This window comes from Cinclus cinclus, chromosome 5 (genome assembly GCF_963662255.1).
Source record: "Cinclus cinclus chromosome 5, bCinCin1.1, whole genome shotgun sequence".
In the NCBI taxonomy this organism is placed as follows: Eukaryota; Metazoa; Chordata; class Aves; order Passeriformes; family Cinclidae; genus Cinclus; species Cinclus cinclus.
In genome coordinates this window covers 790,344-810,695 of record NC_085050.1, presented here as the reverse complement: position 1 = coordinate 810,695, position 20,352 = coordinate 790,344, and the positions used below count along the sequence as shown (strand labels likewise).

At 55.0% G+C, this 20,352-nt stretch overlaps 1 protein-coding gene across 1 annotated transcript; it reads left to right on the top strand.

Moving 5' to 3' along the window:
• The first annotated feature begins 102 nt into the window (after window positions 1-102).
• CCT7 (chaperonin containing TCP1 subunit 7) lies at window positions 103-15,086 on the top strand. Its single transcript, XM_062493239.1, has 12 exons — window positions 103-128; window positions 1,712-1,865; window positions 3,295-3,401; window positions 4,552-4,677; window positions 5,262-5,314; window positions 7,024-7,195; window positions 8,221-8,385; window positions 9,179-9,367; window positions 9,883-9,980; window positions 10,608-10,740; window positions 12,133-12,339; window positions 14,613-15,086. Exons 1-12 carry the CDS (start codon window positions 123-125, stop codon window positions 14,838-14,840), a joined length of 1,638 nt encoding a protein of 545 aa, XP_062349223.1. The 5' UTR covers window positions 103-122; the 3' UTR covers window positions 14,841-15,086.
• The last annotated feature ends 5,266 nt before the right edge of the window (window positions 15,087-20,352 follow it).

The following is a 20,352-nucleotide window of genomic DNA, read 5'->3' as shown; positions in this document are numbered from 1 at the left end:
CCCACTCTGCGCGCCCTCCTCACTCCCTGCCAAATTGTGAACCCTCCCCCGGCCCGCCCCCGGGAAGGTTCTGGGCGTGCGCGGTGCATTGTGGGAGGGGCCGGGAGCGAGCCGCCGCCGCGATGATGGTGAGTGACCCCCTCATCCGCCGCCATCCGCCGCTGTCCCCGTGTCCCGCCGCCGTCCCCGTGTCTCGCCGCCGTCCCCGTGTCCCGCCGCCCCCCAGGGACCGCGTGAGGCGGGGTGGCGGCGGGCCGGGCCGCGGGGATGTAGCCGCCGCGGCGCGCAGGCCTGGCGGTGTCCGGACTGTACCGGGGCCGCGCCCCGCCGGAGCCAGGCTGGAAGGGAGGGGAGCGGGCAGCTCGGAGCTCCATCCCTCATCCCCTGGAAGGGAGGGGAGCGGGCAGCTCGGAGCTCCATCCCTCATCCCCTGGAAGGGAGGGGAGCGGGCAGCTCGGAGCTCCATCCCTCATCCCCTGGAAGGGAGGGGAGCGGGCAACCTGGAGCTCCATCCCGTACGGACTCGGTCCTGGCTCCCCTCCGGTCCCGGCTCCAAGCCCCGCGGTGATCTGGGAGGTGGATGTGTCTCCACCCTGATTCCCCCGGGGATAAACGGTTCCTTTTCCCTTGGGATTCCTGCTCTGCTGGCTGTCCAGGAAAGGCGTCCGTTTTCTTCCACAACATCTTGCCAGATTTTAAGAGTCATAGAATAGTCAGGGCTGGAGATCGCTCAGCTCAGCCCAGGCAGGGACAGACACCTGGAGCAGGTGACACAGGAAGGTGTCCAGGTGGCTTTGGGATGTCTCCAGAGGGGGACACTCCAGGCCCCGTCACCCTCTATGCAATGTGAAGTTCTTGCTCGTGTTCAGGTGGAACTTCCTGTGTTTTAATTCTTGTGCTATTACTGGGCACCACCGAAAAGAGTCTGGCACCAACCACTTGGCACCGCCTTGGATTGATTTGTGTGGATTGATGGGATCCCTTCTCCAGCCTAACCAGGCCCAGCTCCCGCAGGCTCCTCATACAAGAGATGCTCCAGACCCCAAAGATGTTCCTTGTGCCCGTCTCTGAACCCTGTCCATTAGCTCCTCTTCTTGTACTCGTGACCCCTCAGTGTGACAAGCACAGTTTAATTCTGCTCTGTGCCTGCTGGCAGCTGTTCCAAACCAGTGCATCTCAAATTTTGGCTGTGTTTGGGCTTTGCCTTACCTCTGCCTGTGAGACGGTTGCAGCACTCAGGGAATGGTTTGGGTTGGAAGGGACCTTAAAACCCCTGCAGTGCCCAACCCCCATCATGGGCAGGGACACCTTCCATTGTCCCAGGCTGCCTCAAGCTCCATCCAGCCTGGCCTTGTCCACCACCCAGATCTGTTTGGTTCCTCAGTGTCTCTGTAATTCCTGCGTGTTCTGTCTCCTCCAGGCCAGCATCAGATCAGAACCTCAGTGGGCAGCGCTGCCCCAAAGACCCCCCGTTATTTTTGGGACAGCGGCTGCGTGGTCCCTGAGCCCGTGGTGGGAGCAGCTGTGGAATTCCCAGCGCTGTGAGAGCAGAGGGAGCTGGAAAGCCCCCGAGTTGTGTTTAGCAGGGGAATCACAACAAACCCACGTTTTTGCTCTCGTTCTTGCACAGTTGTGCGTTTGTGCGGGCTGCCGGGAGCTCGCTGCGGGTTGGTGAGGTGGGGATAACAGCTCTGCTCGCTCCGCCCCGCAGCCAACTCCGGTTATCCTGCTGAAGGAGGGCACGGACACCTCGCAGGGCATCCCGCAGCTGGTCAGCAACATCAACGCGTGCCAGGTGATCGCCGAGGCCGTGCGCACCACGCTGGGCCCGCGCGGCATGGACAAGCTCATCGTGGATGATCGGGGTACTGCCCTCGGTGGGTTTAGTCCGCTTCGGGGGTGCTTCGTTACAGGCACCAATTAAACGCAGCCTTGGCACGGAGGTGAATTACAGCGGCCTCAGCCTGGGCTAAGCTTGGCTCTCACAACTGAGATGGTGAGATGGGACACCTTGGTGTCCCCTGAAGGATAAAGGACAGTTGGTGTCCCCTATAGAACAAAGGATAATTGATGTCCCCTGTAGAATAAAGGATAATTGATGTCCCCTATAGAATAAAGGACAGTTGGTGCCCCCAGTAGAATAGAGGATAATTTATGTCTCCTATAGGATAAAGGACAGTTGAAGTCCCCTGTAGAATAAAGGACAGTTGGTGCCCCCAGTAGAATAGAGGATAATTTATGTCTCCTATAGGATACAGGACAGTTGAAGTCCCCTGTAGAATAAAGGACAGTTGGTGTCCCCAGTAGAATAGAGGATAATTTATGTCTCCTATAGGATAAAGGACAGTTGAAGTCCCCTATAGAATAAAGGACAGTTGGTGTCCCCAGTAGAATAGAGGATAATTTATGTCTCCTATAGGATAAAGGACAGTTGAAGTCCCCTATAGAATAAAGGACAGTTGAAGTCCCCTGTAGAATAAAGGACAGTTGATGTCCCCAATAAAATAAAGGATAATTGATGTCCCCTATAGAATAAAGGACAGTTGGTGTCCCCAATAGAATAAAGGACAATTTCCAGTCAGCCTGAGGGTTCCCAGTTTGCCCCTGGGGAGATGCAGTCAGTAGGGTTGGATGTGTCCCATGTAAATCCGTGCCAGACAGCAGAAACAGAGAGTCTTGAACCTGTCTTCAGGTATTTTTGGTCATCTCGATTTTTAAATAAGGCTCATGATATCTGTGGAGTTCCACAGCAGTTGTATTGAGTGTGGGTTCAGTGGATGTTCCTGGGTTGATTTTAGATTTTTTTTTTTTGAGTGTTATTTAGAGATGAGCTTTGCCCTCGCTCTGAAAACACTTGTAAGAAGTCACCAAACGAATTATTCATTATTTTTGTTACTGAAGAGTGGAGTGAAAAGGCTCAGTATTGTCTTCAAATAGTTTTTACAAATAGAAACTAGTAAAATCCTTGTTCAAAAGGATGATTTAATTTAAATTTATCTAATAACTAATATGATTTCTAGGCTCTTTTTTCATGAGAGTCTCAGACTAGAATATGTTTTTATCTCTCTGGGGAGGCTGTTGAGAAGAGGCAGATTAGTTCCAAACCTTTGTCGATGTGGGAAATTGTTCTGCTCCCAGATGGACTTCACTGAACCTGCTCCACAGATGGGCTGAAAGGACTCAGTTCTGGTGGAGCAGAGGAGCCTGCTGAGATCTCCTGAGAGCCTCCAGAGACAGGGCTTTACCCCTGGCAGTGTAAAGCTGCCTTTAACTTCCTTTTCTCCATGAACCCAGGCAAAGCCACCATCTCCAACGACGGGGCCACCATCCTGAAGCTGCTGGACGTCGTCCATCCGGCTGCCAAGACCTTGGTGGACATTGCCAAGTCCCAGGATGCAGAGGTGGGAGAGGAGCCTGGCAGTGCCTGAGCTGCCCTGGGCTCTGGTAACTGCTGGGAATTGCTCATGGAGCACTGGGAGTTACTCTGCTTGCTCTGGAGCCAGGCTGGGAGAGCTGGGAATGTTCCCCTGGAGAAGGGAAAAAAAATCCAGGGAATGCTCAGAGTCCCTTGCAGGGCTCCAGGAGAGCTGGAGAGGGACTGGGGACAAGGCAGGGAGGGACAGGACACAGGGAATGGCTTCCACTGGGAAAGGGGACATTGGGCTGGGATCTTGGGAAGGAATTCCTGCCTGGGCTGCAATTCCCAGATTTGCTGTGGCTGCCCCTGAATCCCTGGCAGTGCCCAAGGCCAGGTTGGATCTACCTGGGACAGTGGGAGGTGTCCCTGCCATGGCAGGGGTGGCACTGGGTGGGCTTTGAGGTCCCTTCCCATCCAGACCACTCTGAATCACTGAGGGATTTGGGCACAAATCTGAGAGCAGAGGAAATCCTGAGCTTTGCTTTGCCTGGAAGCTCTGGAGTGGTTTTGCAGCTGCTCTCAGATGGTCTCTGCAGGGTGGGGGTGGCACAGTGTTGGGGTGGCACAGTGTGGGGGTGGCACAGTGTGGGGGTGACACTCTTTGGGTTAACACGGTGTTGGGTAACATGGTGTGGGATGACACACTCTGGGGTGACCCACTCCGGGGTGACACTCTCTGTGGTGACACAGTGTGAGGTGACACTCTCTGGTGTGACACTCTCTGGGGTGACACAGTGGTGGGTGACCCACTCCGGGGTGACACTCCGTGGTGACACAGTGTGAGGTGACACACTCTGGGGTGACACACTCTGGGGTGACACAGTGGTAGGTGACCCACTCCGGGGTGACACTCTGTGGTGACACAGTGTGAGGTGACACACTCTGGGGTGACACAGTGGTAGGTGACCCACTCCGGGGTGACACTCCATGGTGACACAGTGTGAGGTGACACACTCTGGGGTGACACACTCTGGGGTGACACAGTGGTAGGTGACCCACTCCGGGGTGACACTCCATGGTGACACAGTGTGAGGTGACACATTCTGGGGTGACACACTCCAGGGTGACGCAGTGATGGGTGACCCACTCCGGGGTGACGCACTCCTGGGTGACAGTGTCCCCCGTCCGTGCAGGTGGGTGATGGCACCACGTCTGTGACCCTGCTGGCTGCCGAGTTCCTGAAGCAGGTGAAGCCCTACGTGGAGGAGGGGCTCCATCCCCAGATCATCATCCGTGCCTTCCGCACGGCCACGCAGCTGGTGAGGCACGGCGGGGCACAGCTCTGGGCCACCCACACCGGGACGGGGACACTGCCAGGGAAAAGCCACTTGGGAATGGGTGTGGGGAGTGCCAGCAGCCATCTCCTGCTGCCCCTGCCACCAGCGCTGCCTCTCCTGCTGCCAGTGCCCGCTGCTGCCACTCTGTACCTCTGCCGTGCTGCTGCTTCCTTTGGGGTTCTTCCCAAGGAAGAAGGAATAAATGGGAGAACTCATTTCCCATTCTCCTGTTCTCTGCTGCTTCTTAGTAAACCATATGTCTCCTGGAGCCTAATCACCCCTTAAGGTGATTTTTGGAGGTTCGCTCCTCAGTAGCCCTTTGATTTCCAGGATCTCTGCTGAAAACAGAAGCAGCAGAGCAGCTCTGAGCCTCCTCCCACTCCTCATATATTGGTGTATTCCTTGGAATTACTGCGCTGGCAGGGGTGGAATAACTTAAACTCTGAAACTTCAGTGACGTTGAAGCAGAGAACAAAAGATAAAATACAGAGAGAGAGAGGTTGGAGATCTCAGCAGCATAATCTTGGGAGCATAAATCATTAATCCAGCTGTTGCCTTTTTGCCAGGCTGTGAACAAGATCAAAGACATCGCTGTCTCTGTGAAGAAGGAGGATAAAGAGTAAGTTTTCCTTGGAGGTGACCTGCTTGTGTTCTGGGCTTCAGCTAACTGCTGTGAGGCTGCTCCTGAATTATGTGCTGAGGTGGGACCTGGAGCTACAGCCTCACACTGGGGTTATTCCCAATTTCCATGGAATTTCCTGCTCCTCCAGGGGCAGTGCTGTGCTCTCACTTGGCTGCAGGGAATGATGTAGGGCAGTGTCTCTTAGTGCTCATGGAGGAAGCTGGGCACCAAAATAAATGGCCTGATTTCATTGTTCTTGGAGCTCTTGCTGCAGTCAGTGGCAGTGTTAAATCTCAGCAGCTCCCTGAGGATCAGATCCCTTTTTAGCTGTCATACACCAGGGTGGATAGCTCATAGCAGTGATCCCTTCAGCTGAGGTGAGAATACTGGAGTTCCTTTTTCCCTGGATTTTAAGCTCTTGTCTACTTGACCTTGCTGATGCCTGCAGTTAATTTGAAGTATTTCAACTGCATAAACATCTTGGATAAACCAAAGTGGGTTGTTCCAACCAAATGCTAAAAAAATGCTGGAAAAAAACCCAGATGTTGTCCTGTGATGGGAAATTGAGTGGATCCACATCTCCCTGGTGTCTCTGTGTCACCCACTCTGCTGCACATGTATTACTTGAGTTAATACTGCAGGGAATGTGCTGCCTTTAGAAGGTTTCAGAAACATTTTCCTGCCTTGGGATGAAGGAAAGCAGCTGCTCTTGTCTGATTTCAGGTGCAGAAAAGCTGATCAGCTTTGTTGGTGCTGGGCTGATGCTCGACCTCTAAAAAGGAGACTGGGATTTGTCAGTCTGGGATTTGTCAGTCAGGGATGTGTGCCGTGTTCCTCCCAGTGACAGGAGAGAGCTGATCTTTGCCTCTGTCAGAGAGGATTTTGGGCCACTCATGACAAGACAGACCCTGAGGGGCTGAAGTGTGTCCAGGGAAGGGAACAGAGCTGGGAAGGGGCTGGAGAATTCCTGAGAGAGCTGGGAAAGGGCTGGAGAATTCCTGAGGGAGCTAGGAAAGGGATGGAGAATTCCTGAGGGAGCTGAGAAAGGGCTGGAGAATTCCTGAGGGAGCTGGGAAAGGGCTGGAGAATTCCTGAGGGAGCTAGGAAAGGGATGGAGAATTCCTGAGGGAGCTGAGAAAGGGCTGGAGAATTCCTGAGGGAGCTGGGAAAGGGCTGAAGAATTCCTGAGGGAGCTGGGAAAGGGGCTGGAGAATTCCTGAGGGAGCTGGGAAAGGGGCTGGAGAATTCCTGAGGGAGCTGGGAAAGGGGCTGGAGAATTCCTGAGGGAGCTGGGAAGGGGCTCAGCCTGGAGAAAAGGAGGATCCTGAGGGATCTTTTCCCTCTCTGGAATTCCCTGACAGGAGGGGACAGCCGGGGGGGATTTGGGATTTGGGATCTGCTCCCAGGAACAGGGACAGGAACAGAGGGAACGGCCTCAGGGGAGGCTCAGGGTGGAAATTTGGGAATTTCTCCATGGAAAGGGTGCTCAGGGATTGGGATTGCCCAGGGAGGTTTGGGGTGCCCATCCCTGGGGGATTTCAGATCCCTGTGGATGTGGCACTTGGGGACACGGGGACAGTGCTGGGCTGAATGCTCTTAAAGGTATTTTCCAGCCTAAACTTGTGATTCAAGAAGCCACATCCAATGTTTGAGGCTTGTGAAAAGATCTGGCAGGTGACCAAACCTTTGTTTCTCCTTTCCTGCAGTGAGCAGAGGAGTCTCCTGGAAAAGTGTGCAGCCACAGCACTGAGCTCCAAGCTCATCTCCCAGAGCAAGGAGTTTTTCTCCAGGATGGTTGTAGATGCTGTGATGATGTTGGATGACTTGTTACAACTCAAGATGATTGGGATCAAGAAGGTGCAAGGAGGAGCTTTGGAAGTGAGTGTGGGAGCTTTCCTGAAGGGATGGGAGACAGGGATCCCAGCTTTGGTGCTGGCTTGGCTCTGGCAGAAGAGCAGCCTGGCTTGGCAGTGCCTTTTGGGGAATTCTCAAAGTGGAACAAAGCTGTTGGTGTGAGGAGGAAGCTTGACAGATAGGGCTGGCTTTCTTTTCCATAGGTAAGAGTTTCTGGTTTTTGAGCTAAATGCACTTTTCACTTCACTGCAGCAAAAGTCATTACTGATAAAATTCCATTTCTCTCTCCGAAAATAAGTTAGTTTTTGTTGTTGTTGTTCTTGTTTATTTGTTTGTTCTGTGGGAAGTGTTTGTTACTTCTGGATCTAAAAGCTCTGGTTGTATGTAGGATTACTGGGTTGGGAAAAATGCAAGGAAAACCACATGAAGCTGATGTAGCAGTGGGCAGGGCAGGAGAGATGTGTGTTTTAGGCCACACATATGTGCTGGAAAACCTGCTGTGTCTGGGACTGCACCTGGATATGTGGTAGGAGATTGTTCCTGGCTGTGGGATAGTCCCTGTGGAGAGGGAGATTCAAATCCTGATTTCTTCACCCAGGAAATCCAGGAGCTCATGCCAGGGAATGGTGTTGGACAGGGCTGTCCTGCTGCAGAAAATCCAGGAGGTGGTGATGGAACTTGGATAAACAAACCAGAGCAAAATCCAGCCCCCAGTGGGGCTGTGGATGAGAAACATCCAAAAGTTCAAAGAGGAGGAATGGGAAATGGATCAGGGGGAGAACTGATTGCTCCATTCCTTGATCTTCAGGTTGTGTGAGGAGGTTTTTGGCTGTGGAGTTTTGAAGGATAGAGAGGAAGCTGCTTTTGTGAGCTGAAAGAAATCCTTGCTGCTTATTTCCTCTAAAAGTGGGTAAATCAAAGGAGACAGTGCTGGCAAGGCTTTGTAAAGGAGGCCTCTGGAAGCAGGGAGTGTCCTGTGGGAGTTATTACTAACCCTGTGCAGAAAACCTTGGGGTTTTCTGAGCCTGAGGCACATCCCTGTGTTCCAGGACTCACAGCTGGTGGCTGGAGTTGCCTTTAAGAAAACCTTCTCCTACGCTGGCTTTGAGATGCAGCCCAAGAAGTACCAGTCCCCCAAAATTGCCCTGCTCAACGTGGAGCTGGAGCTCAAAGCTGAGAAGGACAACGCCGAAATCAGAGTGAACACGGTGGAGGTGAGAGCCACAGGGGAGCCTGGGCTGCTTCCTTGTCCCTGTCACACGTGGGGGCAACAGCCAGTGGGTAAGGGAGAGATGGGAGAGCTGGAGCCAGGCTGGGGGAGCTGGGAATGTTCCCCTGGAGAAGGGAAAAAAACCTAAGGAGTGCTCAGAGTCCCTTGCAGGGCTCCAGGAGAGCTGGGGAGGGACTGGGGACAAGGCAGGGAGGGACAGGACACAGGGAATGGCTTCCACTGGGAAAGGGGACATTGGGCTGGGATCTTGGGAAGGAATTCCTGCCTGGGCTGCAATTCCCAGATTTGCTGTGGCTGCCCCTGGACCCCTCGCAGTGCCCAGGGTGAGGTTGGATGGGACTTGGAGCACCCTGGGATGATGGGAGGTGTCCTTGCCCATGGCAGGGGTGACACTGGATGACCTTTAAAAGGTCCCTTCCCACCCAAACCATTCCATGATATATGAGTTTGCCTTCTGCCCATCCCTCCCCTTTGGGAATACCTGGTGGGTTGTGCTGCCCTGGGGGAGTGAGGGTGCAGCAGGCTGGGAGTCACAGCAGGTTCAGGACACATTTGGGACCTGTCACTGTGCCCCAAGCTCTGTGCTGGTGGCCTAAGGCCTGACAAGTGGCCTTGCAGGGACAGCTTAAGAGCTGCTCAGGTTCCAGCAGCCATTTGGGCAGTGCCAGAGAGCAAGGCCCCTCCTGACTGGAGTGCTGCAGGCAGCAGCTCTTTGCCAGGATTGCACCTGGGGCATCCCCTGTCACAGGAACACGTGTCCCTCTGTCTCCTGCCAGGATTACCAGGCCATCGTGGATGCAGAGTGGAACATCCTGTATGACAAACTGGACAAAATCCACAAGTCAGGAGCCAAGGTGGTCCTGTCCAAGCTCCCCATTGGGGACGTGGCCACCCAGTACTTTGCAGACAGGGACATGTTCTGTGCTGGCCGTGTCCCGGAGGAGGATCTCAAGAGGACCATGATGGTGAGCTCCCCTGGCTTGCAGGAAAGCCTTTGTGCTCAGTTTTGACACCCAGGCTGGGCATTCCCAAACTGCTGCTCACTGCTCTCGCTGCTCCTTCCAAGGATTTGAAAGGACAAGGCTATTCCTTGGTGGGATGAGCAGTCACACACTGACAGCGTGGTGCTTTTTATATAAAGATCTGATTAGTGCATCAGTAGATGTTTATTTTCCTCAGTTCTTCCCTGTTCCATCGTGAGTGGTTGTTTTTTTCCTGAGCTTTCTTTGTGTCTCCCCTGGACTCTAGAGCCTGTGTGTCAGCACCTTGAAGCTGCACGAACTTATTTTGCTGTCGAGGGTTGGCCTGGATCCATAAGAGGGGAGGGAGGGAAGGAGGGAGACGGATTTTCCTGAATCTGCAGGATGGGTTTGTACCAGCTCAACGTCTGGGCTGTCCCTGAGGAGTAGAGCCTGCTGGGAGGTCCCTGTGGACTGTCAGCACTGGTAATTAATTCCCTGTTTGTCTCCATTCCCTGCAGGCCTGTGGGGGATCCATCCAGACCAGTGTCAATGCCCTGTCAGATGATGTGCTAGGCCACTGTGAGCTCTTTGAGGAGACCCAGATTGGGGGAGAGAGGTAAAAACACCAGCTGCAAACCTGTAGTGCTGTGCAAGCTTTCTCATAGCAGATGCAAAATTTGGGGATAGCATTGGCAGGGTCAGCATCTCTGAAGCTGTTGAGATGAAAACAAGGTTGTTACAACGTGTATGTTTTATTGTAGCCAAAAGCTGCTTTTTGAGACTGAGGGAGGGGGCAGGTGCAAGCTTCCACTGAGATTCTACCTCATGTAAATGCTTTTAAAACTACACGTTTATTCTGCAGTGCCTTGTGAAAAGCACTTTGTAATGGAAAACCACCACCTGTTGGGGTTGATGGTGGCACTTCTGTGATGTCCCAGCTTGACACCTTCCTGTCAGTGCTGGTGAAGCTGGGGACAATACACCAGGGTCCTTCCTGTTGCTGGAGGAGCAATCCTGCTTGGGGCTGGCTGCTTCCCTCTGCGCTCCTGCCAAGTGCAGACTGGGAGCACCAATTCAATATCAGTCCCTGGCAGCAGGAAGAAAATGGATTTCCCTGGAATTTCACTTGCGTGTTCCCTGGCTCTGCTGCTCCTCAGGATCCGCTGTGGCTGCAAGGGGCTGCAGGGCTGGCTCTGTTCCTGTCCTGCAGCAGTTTGTTCATGCCCACACCTCTCTCTGGCAGGTACAACTTGTTCACGGGCTGCCCCAAGGCCAAGACTTGCACCATCATCCTGCGGGGGGGCGCCGAGCAGTTCATGGAGGAGACGGAGCGCTCGCTGCACGATGCCATCATGATCGTCAGGAGAGCCATCAAGGTGAGCTGCGCTGCCACGGCCTGGGGCTCTGCCTCAGCCGCAGCTGCTGGCAGCTCCTCACACGCTGGCTGTGGCTGAGGGCGAGTTCATCTCGTGGAATCACTCAAGTGCAGTTCCTCACTGGCTCGGTGTGGCTTTGGCAGCGTTCCCAGCTGCTCTCCAGGCACTTCTGTACTCCAGGCACCTCGTGTTTGCTCCGTCCTCTACCCTCAAGGGAGCAATGTCCTGGGCTGTGCTGGGTGCATCTTCAGGAGACTGAACTGCACATTGATAGCGCGTGCGTGTCTGTGACCATAAAGCCACTTGACCCCTGTCTTGGTGCCCGGTCTGAGGGCATGACAGTCCCTGGCTCTGAGGACAGGCTGGGGGCACCAAGAGAAGTCCAAGGCCTCTCTGGGTGTGTCTTTGGTCCTTGCTGACAGTGCCAAGCTCTGGGTGTTTCTGAGTTGCACAAAAACGTGTGCCTGTAGGAATGGCTTCTGGTTATAAAAGCAGCTCTGAGGCTGCATGTCCTGAGGGGCTGGGGAGAAGCACGTCAGCATTTCTGGAGCTGTTGCTTTTGGAAAGAACGTCCTGATCTCTCTCCTGAAAAAACAGCTGAGCTGAGCTGCAGGGTGCTGCTGCCAGTACCTTTAGTTTTGGGCGCTTTGTGGAAGTGAGGGAAATTTCTGTGAGGTGCCATCCCTCCCTTTGGGTGAAGTGTCCCCAAACCCCCCCTCTGTCCTGTTCACAGCTGGGCTCAGCTGCTGGAGCTGCCCCTGGAGGCTCCTGGGGTGTGACACAGTCCCAGGGACAGCAGCAGCCAGGGCTGTGTGTCGCTGTTGATGGCTGGGGAGGGTCTGTTCCCTGACCCGTAAAGCCACAACCTTCCCAGAGAGAGGGTCCCACAAGGGACATCTGGGGCTCTTCTGGCAGGTGTCCCTGTCCCTTATCCCTGTCCCTCAGCAAGCAGGCAGCCAGGGGCTGCTAGTGAGGAGCTCTTTATCAGTGATTTCAGCTCAAGTGATTTCAGGTCTGCTTGCCAGGTTATCCTAGGCTAACCCTGGGAGTTAACCTGAGGTTAACCCAGTCATAAGGCTGCTCCACAGAGGTTGCTTTATTATCCAGCAGCTCTGTGAAGGGGCCAGGGATGGCAGCTCCCTGCTGAACTGGTCAGAAGCAGGGGGTTTTATGGGGAAAAGCAAGGCTGGTGCCAAAGGGGAAAGGACCAATGTGTTCTAAAGGATTATGGTGGGATAACTGAAATCTCTTGGGATAGCAAGGGAGGATGTGCCCACCTAAGGGGCACTCTCCAGGGGCCATCAAGGGGCCAAGGGCCGGCTTACCTGACAGTGCCCTTCCTTCCTTGCTTCCTTCCTTGCTTCCTTCCTTGCTTCCCTGCCGTCCCTGCAGAACGACTCGGTGGTGGCGGGGGGCGGGGCCATCGAGATGGAGCTCTCCAAGTACCTGCGGGACTACTCCCGAACCATCCCGGGCAAGCAGCAGCTGCTGATCGGTGCCTACGCCAAGGCCCTGGAGATCATCCCCCGGCAGCTCTGCGACAACGCCGGCTTCGACGCCACCAACATCCTCAACAAACTGAGAGCCAAGCACGCCCAGGTAGGACCTGGGGAGCCCAGGGCAGGGCGCACGGTCTGGAGCTGTGTCTAGGGAGAGAGAGTTGGATAGTAGGAGGAAGTTAATAAAGTATTGGAATGCTTTGCCTGGGGGTGTGGTGGAGTCACCTGTAGGAACGATGGTGGGTAGGAACGGATGGAGATCTCTGAAGTTAGGGTTTGGAATTTGTGGTTTATGGCAAAGGGTGTGGGTGCAAGGGACCTGACTGGAACTGCCAGGCACAGCTTGGAGCAGGCACCAGAGAGCAGGAGAGGAAGAGGAAGAGAGCGAGGTTCCCGTTACAATACAATAAATCTGTGCTGAATGTTCTCATTTTCACTGACCAGTCTAATACAAAATGCAAATCCTACAGCATGTACACACAGCCTGTAAGAATCATTACACTGCCACGCTGTGTTACGTTTTAAACCCTAAAAACTCCTCTGTGACCCTTCTGCCAGGCTGGCAGGGTCTGCTCTGACCCTGGAGCTGTGTGCAGGCAGAGGGAATTGTTCAGTCCAGAGGGGATCACTTCCAGCTGCCCACACTGTTGTTTTCAGCTGTTCAGTAACTGAGGTTTGCTATCTTGGAGATTGCTTTCGTTTCAATCTCAATTATAGTTTCCATATTCTCCAAATCTTTTGCCAGGCAATCATGTTTATAAGGTTTTCCTGTTTCATCTTCCCCAACAGTCACCATCCCTGGATGTGTTTAAAAAAAGGCTGGATGTGACACTGGGTGCCATGGTTTAGTTGAGGTGTTAGGGCTTGGGTTGGACTTGATCTTGGAGGTCTCTTCCAACCCAGAATTCTGTGATTCAGTGTGTGTGATTGCTTTCTCCTGGAGTTTGCTCCTGCAGCCTGTCAGAGGTGCTGTAACTCAGCTGAGCCCGTGTTGGAGCTGTGCCCCCTTTGATTAAACACTGTGTTTGTTACACATCAGCTGTGGGCCTGGCACAGGCTGCTATAAATGGAAAGGAGATGTTTTCCCTTTGATCCCAGCTGTTGGGTGACTTCCTGGGCTGGGAGTTCTGATTTGCTGCTTGAAGCATCATTTGTTAGGAAGGAGCTGCTGTGTTAAACATGAAAGGAGCAGAGTGCAGGAGTGAGCTGAGCCGAGGTTTTACACCAGAGCTGCAGGCTGAAGCTCCTGGTTGCTGCTCTTGTGGAGATCCCAGTGCTTGGAGGTTGCCCCTTGCATTCTGTCACTCCCAGCACGTTTCACCCTGCTGCTGATTTGGGGGAATGCTCCAGAAATGAGGGTGCAGAACCCAGGCAGTGAGGCAGCAGCAGAAGGGGAGTCCTGTGAGGCTTCCGTGCCTTCACTGGCAGGGGCTGCCCAGGGAGGGTTGGAGTCCCCATCCCTGGGGATGTCCAGGGGAGGACAGGAGGTGGCACTCAGTGCTCTGGGATGGGGACAAGGTGGGGACTGGGCACAGCTGGGACTGGATGGTCTGGGAGGGCTTTTCCAGCCTCGGTGACTCGGTGACCCTGAACTGGAACAAGCCTCTCTGTATGAGGCATGGCTGGCACTGGTGGCTGAAAGCAAACACTTCTCAGTTTGGACTTTCTGTGTTTTCCTCCAACAGCAGAACAGGGAGGCTCCAGCCTTCCCCTTCTCCTTTGCCTGCCCTTCCCTCCCAGTCTTTCCCATGTTTACTCAGCCCCGAGATTGATTCCTGTCCCCTTTGTCCCCTCTGTCTTCACAGGGCAGGATGTGGCACTGATCCCTGTCCCTGTTACCCTCTGTCCCTCAGAGCAGTGTGTAGCACTGATCCTTGTGTGCCCAGGACAGGATGTGGCACTGATCCCTGTCCCTCTGTCCCCCAGGGTGGCTTGTGGCACTGATCTCTGTCCCTGTGACCCTCTGTCCCTCAGAGCAGGATGTAGCACTGATCCCTCTGTCCCCGTGTCCCCAGGGCGGGATGTGGCACTGATCTCTGTCCCCAGTGCAGGATGTGGCACTGATGTCTGTCCCCGTGTCCCCAGGGCGGGATGTGGCACTGATCTCTGTCCCCAGTGCAGGATGTGGCACTGATGTCTGTCCCCGTGTCCCCAGAGCGGGATGTGGCACTGATCTCTGTCCCCAGTGCAGGATGTGGCACTGATGTCTGTCCCCGTGTCCCCAGGGCGGGATGTGGCACTGATCTCTGTCCCCGTGTCCCCAGTGCAGGATGTGGCACTGATCTCTGTCCCCGTGTCCCCAGGGCGGGATGTGGCACTGATCTCTGTTCCCAGTGCAGGATGTGGCACTGATGTCTGTCCCCGTGTCCCCAGGGCGGGATGTGGTACGGCGTGGACGTGACCAACGAGGACATCGCGGACAATTTCTCGGCGTGCGTGTGGGAGCCGGCCGTGGTGCGGGTGAACGCTCTCACGGCCGCCTCGGAGGCCGCGTGTCTCATCGTGTCCGTGGACGAGACCATCCGCAACCCCCGCTCCAGCGTGGAGGGGGCGGCTGCTCCCGGCCGCGCCCGGCCCCGCGCCCGGCCCCACAACCACTGACCGGGGCTCCTTCTGCAGCCGGACCCCGCGGTAATCGGCCACGGCTCCGCCTGGGTTCGGTCTCGGGCAGCGCCCTGCCCTGGGCGTGCCCCGGGGACCTTCCCCCGTTCCCCCGGGGACCTTTCCCCCGTTCCCCTGGGGACTTTTCCCTCCTGGGAGCTGCAGCCAGCACAGGGAGGGGCTGTGGGTCTGTTCGTACTGGTTTGTGTTCTGTTCTGCTGGGTGCTCTAAACCCAGGCTCCACAATAAAACCAGTTTGTCTCGTGGCAGATCAGCCTTTGCTCTGTTCTCTGCTTCCTTCCTGACGGCGAGACCTCAGGACTGGAGTTAAAAATGAACCTTTCAGGCTGGTTTTTGTTGTGTTCCAAAGCAGGTGCTGTGCTGGAGAGCAGGGCAGACTCCAGCACATCTCAGGAGTGCTTGGAGCTCTCGATATTGCTCAGGGACATTTTAATTGGCTTTTGCTCAATGGGGCATCTTCATTTTGCATTTTGCTTTGGGGCAGCAGCTGTGTGACAGTTCCCAGGGGCTCCAAGGATGGATCCAGGCATTCTGGAGGACTCTGACAGAAAAATGGTGCTGGGAGAACATAGGGGTGCAAGCATTAAAGCAGGCCAGTGAAAGAGAATGATGGGATGGTTTGGGTTCAAAGGGACCATAAAGATCATCCAGGGACACTTTCCACTCTCCCAGGCTGCTCCAAGCCCTGTCCAGCCTGGCCTGGGACACTTCCAGGAGCCCAGAGGCAGCCACAGCTGCTCTGTGCCAGGGCCTCAGCACCCTCAGTGCTCCCCCTGTGCTGTCCCCGGTCCCTCTTGGTCCCTGTATCCCAGTTTGTCCCAGTGCCCCGTGATGCCAGACCAGTGGAGCCCACAGGCCTGCAGAAGGAGTCAGGAGGACAATTCCAGCAGGTACCAAAGAGCAACTGGTCTTACTGGTGTGGGTCCGGTGTGACCCCCAGGAGAGTGAAAACCCAGCTGGATCTCCAGAGTCTTTATTCAACACTGAATCATAAAATAGCTCTTTACAGGCTTCGCTGGGGGGTTGTTTCTCTGTAATTCTTTAAATACACATTGTTTACACTTGCCAAAGTTTCAAAGCAACAACATCAAAGTGCGTCTACAGGTGAGAATTCCAACCAAAGTGCTAAAACCACGGACTCCTGGCCACAGCTGGGCCCTGCTCCCAGCACACCCCACCCAGATCCTCCCCTGCTCCCCCTTCCCAGGACAACACCTCCGGCAGATCTCGCACCAAGGGCCCGGTTTAGCATCAAGGGACCAGGGGATGGGGGGAAAAAAAGGGATGTTTGGTTCTCCAGACACTGGCACATCGCTGCAGAAAGACTAAAATAGACCTAAATTTATATAGAGTTAAAAAAATAACTTGGGAGGCCACGGGAACCCCTGGGGAGGGGAGGTTGCTGTACAGGGCCCCTCAGCCACCACTGGCCAGGGCTGTAGGGAATGATTCCTGTTCTGGATTTATAAATCTCTATTTTCTGCACTGATTATCTCCTCTGATTATCTCAAAGCAAATGTGCATCCCCCCTTCCATTCCCACAAACTGCCCCACACCATTGCACCCACTTGTCCCCGGCCCCAACCTGCCTCGTTCCCCTCCACGGGGCTCAATCCCGAGGCTGCAAGAGAAAATTCCTTTTATTTCCTTTTTCCTTGCTTTTGGGCAGTTTTCTCTCCTTGCTGCTGCAGCAGCCTTTCCTCAGTGCTCTCCTGCCTTCCCCAGGGATTATTTTGTCTCCTGCTGATGGGGAAGGTCCATCACCCCCTCACACACCCAACAACCCCTCTCTGCTTCCCAAAATCTCCCTACTCCCTGGGATTTTTCCCCTTTTTAAAGCACTTTCTCATTTGGCACCAATTCCCAAAAGCTTTCGCTCCACCCCAACCTGCTGTTTCTCACCCCAAAACGAAGCTGAAGTGATACTCCAGCTCCTGGGCTGGGGCCTTCCCTAAAAGCTGAAGGAAAATCTTTGTTAACCACTTCAGGAGCCATTACCAACACTTCTGGGGTTTTTTGTTCTGTTTTCCCTAAATCCAGGTCTTTTGCAGGATCCAGACAAGCCCCTGGCATGGCTGTGCCCTTGGTGGCAGCAGGGACCAGGATACACAGCAAGAAGAGGGACAAAGAGGTTGAAAATCCTGGTTGGGCAAAGCCAGCTTGGGGGCTCCCATCTCCCTCAATCCCTGACACCCTGGAACCCCAAGGCAGAGGGATAAGGCAGGAGCTGATCCCCAGAGCATTCCTGGAGCTTGCAGTGCTGGGTGACGAGTGAAATCCAACGTGAGGGAGACACAAAAACGTGGATTTGGAACAGCTTTGGCCCCCAAGCTGCCTTTGGTGATGTTGTTCCTCTTGAAATCCCTGACCAGCACCAAACTCGGGTGAAGGGCAATGCTGGGAATGTCAGCCATGGGGAAACTTTGGGAAAACGCATTAAAAAAGGAATAAATCTCCCCAAAACTGGTCCTGCAGGAGCCAGGGTTGGCAGCACTGTCCATACAGCCCCTGCCAGCTCTGGCCATCACTGTGACCCCAATGACCCCAATCCTCTGCCCAGATCTGTGGATTTTACTGGGGATTGTCATCGCAGAGCCCCTGGCACTTCTCCTAAGGGGATGAGCTGAACTTGCTCTGTGGCTTGAAGGCTTTCCCAGGAAATCTGGTATTCCTGTGTGTTTCCATCACTCCCAGAGGAAATGGGGCCGAGGCTCCGTGGTCCAGGCAGTGAATCCAGGGCCAGGGATGGGGCCTTAGGGGGGCACACACCACAGGGAAAGCAGCAGGGGCAGGATCCAGCTGACATTTCAGAGCCCTTAATGAGCTCGTTAACAAGCTGGGCAATTAGGAGCTACCAGGAGGGTCCTCATTCCCACCACTCCTGTGGTTGTGCCAGCCGCCTTCATCCCCAGCTGAGGAGGAGGAGGATGAAGGGATCCATTCAAGGCCAAGCAAAACAGGGAGAAAACCCCACTTTTCATCTTCTAATCCTTGAACCTGCTCGAGGCCTTGTGTCATCAGAGGATTTTTGTAAAAAGGTGGCTTTGCTGAGCTGGAATTTTGGGGAGGAGAGGAGAGGAGAGGAGAGGAGAGGAGAGGAGAGGAGAGGAGAGGAGAGGAGAGGAGAGGAGAGGAGAGGAGAGGAGAGGAGAGGAGAGGAGAGGAGAGGAGAGGAGAGGAGAGGAGAGGAGAGGAGAGGAGAGGAGAGGAGAGGAGAGGAGAGGAGAGGCTGGATCTGTTCTTGGGGATGCATCAAAGCACCAAATCCAGGTGAGGCTCCTTCTGGCTCTTCCAAAGCCCTGCTGGCAGCGAGTGCTGGGGATGTGACAGAGTCACCATGCTCCAGTGCCACCACACTCACAGCCACTGACTCCACTGGCACAGAAGGCTTCTCTGAGAGTCCGCAACACCTCCCCTCTTTCCATCACCTCATCCTCACCTTCCTCATGGCCCCGAGGAACCGGGAGAGCCTCCAGGCACCGGCAAACCTGAAGCAGCCACCTCCAGGCTTGGGCCACCACTCTGGGCCACGAGAGTCTTTAAGCATAGAGTGTATAAACATGCTGAGTATATAATTTTCCTTTAAAATCTTCTTGTTTCCTTCTTCTCTTTATAGAAATAAATACATACTTTGTTTCTGTTTTTAAGGGGATTTTGTAAGCCCCTGCACGGTGGTGGTGACATCTCCCCTGGGCCATGCTCCTGGATGGGGCCGGATGGTCCCCGGGGGTTGTAGCTTTGCTGGGTGGTTTTTTGCTGGTCGGGGCATCCCTTGCTCCTCTTGCCCCTGGGTTAGGAGTGTCCCAGCCTCCCCGGGGTGGAGGTAAACCCACGGTGGGCATGGCAGGGAGCTGGTCCCAGTGCTGGGGGTGCAGGAGTTTCTCGCAGGCGTTTTCGGGCTCCCACATTTTGTGCATTCAGGGCCAGCCTTCTCCTGGAAAGCTGCATGGGAGGGGCAGCAGAGGTGCTTCCCACAGGGGCTATGGCCACAAAATCCTGACCCTGTTCCAGAGCAGACAGCTCAGGTGGGATGAAGTTGGGGGAAGGTCTCAAGGTGGGGCTGGAGATTCAGGAGCTGCCTCCAGAGCCCCACCAGACTCAGCGAGCTGGGGGTGATTTTCTTTCCTCTGGGCGTCCCCACGGGCTATCAGGCATCCTCAAGGGCTGAGATCAGCAGCTCTTGTGCCACATATGAGGGATGTGGTGCTGGATCTGCAGCCCGCTCCCTCCTGGGGAGATGCTCCATCGCAGCCACGCTGGCCAGCGGGCACCAAAACTTCCAGTGCTTCTCCAGAGAAGAGAGAAAAGCCCCAAATCCACTTTCCCAGTCGCTTCCTCTCCACTCAGCCCGTTGGGTCCAAGGACACGGGGCTGGGGCCGTGGGGGAGGCCAGGGTGTCCCCACTGCTGGCAGTGCTCCGATGGGTGGGTGTCCCTAATTCCAGGGACACCTCCTGATACCTTTGCCCCAAAGTGGGAGGATGGAGATGCCTGACCCTGCTGGATGCCTTTTCCTATGGAAAAAGGGATACTTGGGGCATGATGCTGTCCTTGCAGGCAGAGGACACTCAGAAGAAAAATCAGATTTAGAAAATGGTGGCTGTAGATAAGGGTCAGCCAGGGCTGTTGGTTGGTGCTTTCCCCAGAATTATTTCAGGATAATCTGGCCAGGGTTTCTCCTTCAGGCTGCTCAGGAGGGCAGTGGGATGGCAAACGTGGGTGTCCTGTGACAGTCTCTGTCCACGTGGGACAGCTGACCCCGGATGGAATCTGGGAGAGGACGGTGAGGACAGGAGCCTGCCCCGTGTTACCTGGCGGATGAGGATTTTGGAGATGGTTTATTGCCTTGGCAGGAGGGTTTTGGTGGAGAGGAAGAGAGGCTGGAGACCTCTGGAAGAGCACTCATCTCTCCTGGTGTCCTCTGGCTCCCAAAGCCCCCGAGGTGCAGCTCTGCCCTCTCCTTTGTGCTGCTGGTTTCTGGCACCCAGGTTCTGGGTGCCCCTCTGTCAAATCCAAACTGAGAACAAGCAGAAACCCTGCGGGAATGCTGGGCCCTGGGGAGGAGCAGCCCCTTCCCAGCCCAGCTCCATCACCCATGGACAGCCCAGGGCTGCAGTGGCCGAGCCCAGCGCTCTGCCAGGAGCCCCCACAATGGGCTGGGCCATCCTCAAACGGCCAGGGATCCCCCAAAACAGAATTCGACGGAAAAGCCACCCCCAAACACGCACCCTCGGTGAGGAGCAGCCGCAGGGGCTCAAAGCCATCTTCCCTCCTGGGAAAGAGCACGGCCCTGGCTCTTGGGGCAGCCGAAAAATGTCCTTGAGTAGCACCTTCTCACCCACGGGCCGGCCCCGGGATGGCCCCAAAGGCCTGCGAGAGTTTGGGGTTCCTTGTGCACGAGCCGGGGGTCCCTGTCCGGCCCCAGGTTTGGTCTCAGGGCCCTCGGGCCCCGCTGGGCAGAGCAGGGAATGTGCTTTGGGCTCCCTGAAGGG

What these genes read in the sequence shown, in the direction of transcription:
- CCT7 (XM_062493239.1), top strand. An exon ending in ACCCAGATTGGGGGAGAGAG is followed by an intron (nt 9,981 to 10,607) that starts GTAAAAACACCA and finishes TCTCTCTGGCAG; the next exon opens with GTACAACTTGTTCACGGGCT. An exon ending in TGAGAGCCAAGCACGCCCAG is followed by an intron (nt 12,340 to 14,612) that starts GTAGGACCTGGG and finishes CCGTGTCCCCAG; the next exon opens with GGCGGGATGTGGTACGGCGT.